This window comes from Austrofundulus limnaeus, unplaced genomic scaffold (genome assembly GCF_001266775.1).
Source record: "Austrofundulus limnaeus strain Quisiro unplaced genomic scaffold, Austrofundulus_limnaeus-1.0 Scaffold114, whole genome shotgun sequence".
NCBI classification, from domain to species: Eukaryota; Metazoa; Chordata; class Actinopteri; order Cyprinodontiformes; family Rivulidae; genus Austrofundulus; species Austrofundulus limnaeus.
This window is the reverse complement of record NW_013952516.1, coordinates 137,657-145,537: the sequence shown is the minus strand read 5'-3', so window position 1 is coordinate 145,537 and position 7,881 is coordinate 137,657. Positions and strand designations below refer to the sequence as shown.

Sequence of the window (7,881 nt, the reverse complement as noted above, 5' to 3'; positions counted from 1 at the left end):
TAATTGGGCTAACTAATATTTTTCTTCATACAAGAAAAATAACCTATAACTGTGGCCAGAACACATATATTTCATGTAGCAACAAACTGTAGTGATGACATTTATTTAAAAAAATCTTCACAAAAAAGTCCATTACTAGGTTTCATTTATCAAACTAACTGGCAATTGCTGAGATAAATAATTTCATTAACTGTTGGAAAAAAGACCACTTTATAAAAAACACGTTTATATTTTTTTATCTAAGCTATCTATAATAAGTTAAATTGCTCATTCTTAAATAAAGCAGTGTATGAAATCCTTTTAGAAATAACCCATGAAGCAAAATAAAAACAAAAAAAATCAGCTTTCTTGAAAAAACCATAGCGATTAAATAAAAATGATAACAGTCCCTTTTTTACCTGGAATGTAAATTGCCTTCAAAAATTCTACTACAAAAAATAATGACAACTCTTCCTAGCACACAGTGTACACACATGCCATTTAGGTGTCCGCACACTGAGAAAAACACACACCCTGCTTCTGAGAGCTGCAATGTTTGTTTCAACAGCACATCTTGTGTCGGACAAAAATGTCTGAAATCTGCATGTGATGATGGGTCAGAGGTCAATGCAGATCCTTTGGAATCTTGAGGTGAAATTGAAAGCAGTGTTTCTCCGTTTCCTGGTGGAATCTTCATCATAAAGAAAGTTGGCTGTTTGTTGTCAAAAGGAAGTTTGTCTGCAGTTGTGGCTGAAGGGTTTTCCTCAGGAGTAGACTTCTGCTCTTTGGACATTTTCATACTGTTCATCCAGCTGAATGCAAAAAAAAGGGACTAAGAAAAAGACGGAGGGTGATCAGGGAGGAAAGTTATAGTTGTCAGTTTTTCCTTCTCCCTGCCCCGTCAGTGCCACACGAGGGGAGACTATAAGTGAAGCAGTGGTTCTGGGGTAGATTGGGGTGGGTGCTTTGCTACATCGGGTGAACAACCAGGCTCGTCATTGCTGGAGAGAAAAACATATACAAAAGTCTATGATTCTAATTAGTCAGGTTGGTTCATTGTAACATCCAGCAAGTCTGGTCTGTGTTGTTCAGTCATAGCTTTGGAGTTTGTTAGTACTGGAGGGGGGRTTAGACTGCATTTGTGAGTTCAGACAGCGGGGTCAGATAGTGAGTTGGATGACTACCTCTGAAGCTGCTCCCCCCTGAGGCGGGGCAGGCAGGGGAAGGAGAGCCTTGGGGCCTGAGGACGGGAGCAAAAGCACTCTTCTGTTTAGCAGCAGAAGGGAAAGAGGAGAAAGGTAAGAGAGACGATGAAGAGCTGGAGCTTCCTGGTATGGTGGGGCTGGAGGGCATTACTGTGAAACAGAACAGCAACAATCAGCTTAAACAGGCTTAAAAGAAATCTAACAAATCAAATTTATCATAAGAGCATCTTACTGTAGGGTGAGCTTGTGGGGGAGGCACTGCTGAAACCTGGAGACCCAGGAACTCCAAGACTAGCCATGGGAACTGTTCCGTAGCCTCCGGTCATTCCAGCGGCGCCACCATAACTCGACTGCTGGGGRGTGGAAGCTGATGGGTAGCCTCTTGGAGACAAACTGCTGGAGTTACGGATGTAACCTGAAGGGAACATTGACGTTTTGGTTAAGTTCCGAGTCTTATTAATGACAAAAACAAAAGAAAGCGATAGCTTCCTGCTCACCTTGGCTGCTCTGTCCTGGCTCTCCGATGCTAACACCTAACTGYGAAGGATAGGAGCCCAGACCCATGACGCTGCCGTGAGCCGGTGAGCTGGGCAGCGCCTGCAGCTGACTGTGAGGGCGGGGGACGCTATAGAGGGCCTCAGCGATGTCAGCGGCACGCTTTAGCAGCATGTCCTACAGAAAATCAAATTAAACGGAAAAACAAAATGGTCAGTCTCGTAGCTGCAGATAAGCTGACAGGATGCTAATRCTGTTGTTGCCAATGAACACTAATTAATCTGTAAAACTTGAAAACAAGTGAGCCACAGCCTATTCATCCATTTGATACATATACAGGTCTCCTGAGAATCGTTTCACTCATCCCGGTGTATTCAGGTGTTCTTATATCATCTGTGAACTAGTGCCAAAGTGTTAGCTGCTGCCACAAACAAAAATGTGATGCAACATTTCCAACTTGTTAYATATAATGAGCTTTGTTCCTGACAACAGAGTCACATGGAACCACTAATGGCAGGTATTTACAAAACAAAGCCAACTCACTCTATAGAAAATAATCTGCAAAATGTTCATCAGTAATGTAACTTTGAAGTAAAACAGCAAACAAATCTCTAAACATTTCTAATATCTTTATGTTCTGTTTTAAATTTTGGGGAAATGTGTTTTTAATTACCTGATTACTGTGTGGATTCCCATACAGAGCCTCCACCAGATCTGCTGCTCTTTTTAGGAGAATCTCCTACAAAGAAATTAATTAGGGTTAAATTCACTATTCCTTGAAAACAGAGCAAAACAATTTTCTTTTTTGAAGAGCCTCACCTTGGCTAGTTTCTCTGGGTCACCGGGATGTCGGGGAATTACCTTCTGAAGACGCTGAAAACCGTAGTCTATAGTCGGCTCATTAAGTGCTACAAAATAATAGCATGTACAATTTTAGCGAAAATTCATGCAGACRTTATATCTGCAATGCCTCTGATTGTTGAAACTATTGACAGGAAGAGAGCAGAGCTGCAGTTAACTACCTGTGTAGATGAAGCGTCCGGGYGCTCCCTTGCAGAACTGCTTTGATTTGTAAGACAGAGTGACCTCCACGACCCCGGGGATGTGTCGAGGAGGTGTCTGCACACGGATAGCGTGGGGAGTGATCAGCTGAGAACGAAGYWCAGAAACTGTGTTACAAATAAGCCATTTAAATATTTAGGCTAAGACAACACCATGGAAAGATTAAATAGTTAGGACTGCCCATAAATCATCCAAATAATGAGACAAGCCATATGCTGTGCATTTCATTTCATAATATGTACCATCATTAGCGAGATGTTTTGAAGACAACTCCTACCTCACTCCAGACTAGCATGCTTCCAAACACCACCTGCAGCCCGTCAAAAAAGTTCTCCCCGATGACTATGACCATGGCCCCACCGGTGGTCCAACCTTCACTGGGACTGATGGCTTTGATGCACGGGGTAGCTAATAAAAGAATGATATGCATAATTTACTCAATGCAGGATCAGTATAATTTTAAAAAGAGGATAGAGCATGCATACATGTGTGAAGAAACTATTTCAAAAATGCTCTTCAATAAAGTTTTCATTCAGAATTGTTGAAAAGGGAATTTTAAAGCTGAAATACAGGCTTTTTTGCCACTTCAGGTGGTCCTCTTTGGGGGGGTGTGTGAGCAGCCCTTCCGGCCCGGGTGTCTCTGGGGCTGCACGCTTTGGGTCCCTCTCGGGGTCTTTGGCRCTGGTCTCCCTTATGTCGGCTTTCGGCTTTGCGGGTCGGGTCTGTGGTCCCCCACAGTCACTTTGAAACATTCCATTGGAGAGAKCCATRCATGCTCACAACCGCACACAAACAGGTGTTTACATCCTGGGTCTTCTATTCGGACACTGACTGAATGGTATGTGCATATGTGTATGTATAGATATATGTGTGTGTGTATATATATACACTGTATATATATATATATATATATATGAAAGTGTATGGATATGTAGGTATGGGTATGTTTATGTGTATATGCATAAATTTATATATGTATATGGGTATGGTTTTCAGCAAGGCTATAGTCATTATAATTATATAGATATGCATTTTTGTTGCTGTGGTTTTGTTATCTTTGTTTTTGTAGGTGTGGAGCCAAGATGTCGGGTGTGCTGTCTTGTGTTTTCTCAACATATATTTCACATATCTTCTAATCTCTCTTTCACTCTTTCTCATTACATTTCACTTTTTTCTTTCTCCTTTTTCTCCTATTAAAAAAAGCCACTGATGATGAAGAAGCTAAGATACTAATATTCAGAAATTCAGTTCTGCTCTCTACTGAAGTGGCTGAAATACAGTCTTAAATGTGTTGACTTTAGGTTCATTCTATGTAAGATTTCTTGAGAAAAGTTGTTTGGAAAAAAAAACTTTAAAACAGTGCAAACGCATTGAACAAAAAATAAAACTCCTGTAAAACCCTGTAGTTTATTCGTTGTAAGTGACGCACAGATAACATTTGGGAAAATGTGTAAAAGCACAAACATGAMCAGTTGTAACTCAAATGTACTTAAGCACCAAAGAACAGGAAATTCTTGAATATTTAACAGCACCRAACCACCAGCTGTTATCATCATTTCTTGTTTTAGGAGCCAACTGGATCATACGATCCATAACCATAAACTCACTTSACAAAATTGTATAAGTTTGACATTTTTTTAGTGATCAGATGAACCCCTRATGCTCTAAATGCAGCTGATTTAGATGAGTGGCTGAAAAGCTTAAGTGTTTTTGATAAAGGAGGAAAATGTGAAACTACCACAGCATGTATCGTCATCACAATATCCAACATGATCACAATTGATGCAATAAAACAAATCATCTGGTAAAAGAGGTGTTGTATTTCAGCAGGACTGTAGTACCGTATTCCATGGTATTCTCCACAGACTCGCCTGGCTCCAGCCTGCGAGCTCTCCGGCCRTGTTTGGAGTTGTTGTGGACAAACATGTTGTCGGACACGGCTAAGACRTGTCCGTCTACGCTCACCGTGCTGGACAGGACCACCTGAGCGAGAGAACGAGAAGAAGAAGAGACGTGAGGAAAACGTAGCGTACTTCAGGCTGTGAGTCAAAATCTTGGGTTATAACAATCAAATCCCTGAGCAACAATTTGTTTTATGGGTTCAGGTGATGGTCATTTTTCTTAATAGGTAATGTGACATGTCTGGGATTTCCACGGTATGTCTGCATTCTGGGAGGTGACACCACTCYCACAGCCCTCCACTCCTCCAGCAGGTCTCCATATGGCCTCTTGCCTAACTTTTTGATTCATACAGCATGCAGCGGGCTCGTCGTTGTCTCCTCCTAATCCCTCAATGACAACAAACATATGGACTAAATCTCCCATTTGAGCTGGCCGTTAAAGTAGTGGATGATATATGGCAACAATAATTTGATTTTCTGGCTGCAGCATGTGTGTGTGCCGCTGCTCACATCTGCCTCTCGTGGATGACACCCATGAATCAGGAGAGGTTATTAGTGAGGGTTTTTTTTTTGTTAGAATATTTGTTTCTAAAAGCAATAAGAAGCTTTTCTTATGTGTGCACTATTTGGAATTTGAATGATGTAGAGCAGTAAGTAAATGTTCYATACCGTGGTAAAAACAAGACAAAAACTTTTCAGGTGAAGGAGAAAAGAGAAAAGAAAGAGGAGCGATCACATATGTTCTATAGGTGGTGGGGAAAAAAGGTGGAAGCCAAAGGAAAATAACTGTAAATTATCGATCAAGCAGAGAACTCCTGCCCAGCTCTGATCACCTTTTAACCCAAGGATGAGAGTCTTTGAGCGCCCGTGTGCTCATAATTTCTCAGCATGTGTCACACCACAGGAGTTAAACCAAACATGGAGGGAGACAGGGAAGGAGCGGGGGGGGGGTCACCAAGCCGGTGAGGGGACAGACAGGGTTTGCTGGGCGAAGGAGAATGCCAGACAGAGGCCGCTGGTGCTGAAAGACGGCAGAGGAAGTGAGCTCKGAGTGTCCCCTGTGACCACTTCCTGGGTCACGGAGCACGACCTTCTCCATCTGGAGCCAATCACTCAATCCTTGACAACTTCCTGAAACACCTCAACCTATTTCCTGCACCCCCACAACCGTCTCCCACATATCTAACTCTGTTTTTTTTTTTTTTCGTTTGTCTTTCCATCGCTCTAGCTCCTTATTGATTTCTAACTTTCCCCTTTAACTCCTTCCTCCAAGCACGTCTTTGGTTTCCAAAGCTTCACCATGAGGAAGTTTGTACTTTAAACACAGGATTGAAACAGAATGGATGTGTTTTAATGAAACAAATGAATATGAAGATGCCTGCTTTGACATTTTTCTACATGCTGAATTGTTCTGTACCTGGAATCTCCTCATATCCCTTGGGTTTCCTGCCGTCTTCAGACAATTCTGGTTACATTTCAGAAAGAACTTCAAGAAAAACCTGCAAAGGTAAACAAAGGGACATGTATTTTTTACATCAGCAGCTGAGAAACTGCATGAAAGACTCCTGTATGTTGTTAACTACACCCTGAAACACTCTAGCCGTCAAAAGGAAACATTCTTTTTCACCGACAGTTCCTGTGTGAGTGTGCGTGCATGATCACAGCTCTGACATCAGTCCCAGCTGTTTAGTTAAAAGTCACTGTTATCCCACTTTAAATCAAGTAATGAGATTTTGAAGCACAGTCCAGAGGAAAAGAGCTGCTGKGCTTTGAGAGTGAAACAGAGACGGTGATGTATGCCTCAGACTCAGGGGACTGTGGTATCCCACAATGCCACATTTGAACCCCCACATGGGAATGGAGAGGGAAACAAAGTAGAGACAACCACAGAGAAAATTAAAATGAGGAGGTGGCAGGACGAAGACAGTGAAAGGAGGCACGCGCAGGTGCTCATACGGACATGAATTTTGTTTTTATGGTTGTCTCATTTCATATGTAGCTTTACGTTTGGAGCAGCAGGAGGAGAGAGGGGTGCCGATCGCCTGTGCTACAACAGAGAGAACCTGAGAGGAAGATGGAATAAATAGGAGAGGGGGAGAGACTATACGGAGAGAGACTCCAAATCCCAGGTGGACGCTGTTCGGCAACACAGCCAGCTGCCATGGCAACGCAGCTCTGCCGCAATCCCAAAGTCCCCACGCTGAGAGGCTAAGACAGAGATGGGAAGGAGAAGCCAGCAACGAGAGCACATTCCTTCACAGAAACACAGCAAAGAAGAGGAGCGAGACGAGGCGAACTTAGACGAGAGAAGCAGGCAGGTGAGGTTGAGGCTGAAGAGGTCCATTCGTATCTTAAGGTTTTTAGAATCAAATGAAATAAAGGTGAAGCCAGAGAAGAGGCAGAGTTGTGATGTAATTACAGCAAACATGATTCTGCCTTGTTTGGTCCATAAAAAACTTAACCAAGGTCCAAAACGGATCCGTCATCTTAACAAGTGCTTGAGTTAGTTGTTTTTAAAMGTAATGGTTGAATAATCACACTGTTTTTACAAAGATCATTACATCTTGGAAATTTATTACTACTAAAACAAAAGTTTTATGCACTGAAATAATGCTAAAACTCTTTAGGATCAAAATGAAAGTGAACATCTGGGTTTGTTTTACTTTGTTGAGAGTCGCTGGGTGCTGATGAACTTAAGTTTTACTCTGATTACAGCTGTAAATCTGTAACCTTACACCTCAACATAGCTTGTTTTTTAATATGTCTTCATCTTTCAACACTACATTTCAAAAATGTGTACAACTTTGTGTGTATAGTCCTGTTGTACAAGATTATAAAATTGCATATTTCTCTGACATCTTTAGTAACTGCTTATTTGTAAGATGACATTTTATGCACAGTTTGTGCGAGATATTTTTAGGATTCAACAAGCTCTTAAAATAAAACCAGTCTTAAAGAGGTCCAGTCTTTATTGCCTCAAATAGCGTTAAAAACATGGACCTTTCCCCACCTAACTCAAAGAATTAATCCACAAAACACAACTCGCTGCTCCGCTCCACCCACTCAAACCTTCTCCATAGACCCAGAGCCAACTGAGGACCATGGGGGATAGGGCCTTCCACGTCCACGTCCACGCCTTCCCTGACGCTCTGAGGGCACCACAACCCAAAAGGCCTTAAGACTTTTCTTTTTAGCAGCGTTTTGGTTCACTTTTTTGGATTTTTTTCTCATTTTAATCT

General features: G+C 41.9%; 1 protein-coding gene across 1 annotated transcript in view; it reads right to left on the bottom strand.

The window, feature by feature from the left end:
* Positions 1 to 87: 87 nt before the first annotated feature.
* ebf2 (EBF transcription factor 2) overlaps positions 88 to 7,881 on the bottom strand; it is a gene marked incomplete in the record, with an annotated part of 30,766 nt that continues 22,972 nt past the window's right edge. The window contains 10 exon segments of the mRNA XM_014014305.1: positions 88 to 980; positions 1,164 to 1,334; positions 1,417 to 1,599; positions 1,682 to 1,856; positions 2,353 to 2,418; positions 2,499 to 2,587; positions 2,702 to 2,828; positions 3,019 to 3,149; positions 4,583 to 4,724; positions 6,060 to 6,141. Coding sequence (XP_013869759.1) covers positions 949 to 980; positions 1,164 to 1,334; positions 1,417 to 1,599; positions 1,682 to 1,856; positions 2,353 to 2,418; positions 2,499 to 2,587; positions 2,702 to 2,828; positions 3,019 to 3,149; positions 4,583 to 4,724; positions 6,060 to 6,141 — 1,198 coding nt within the window.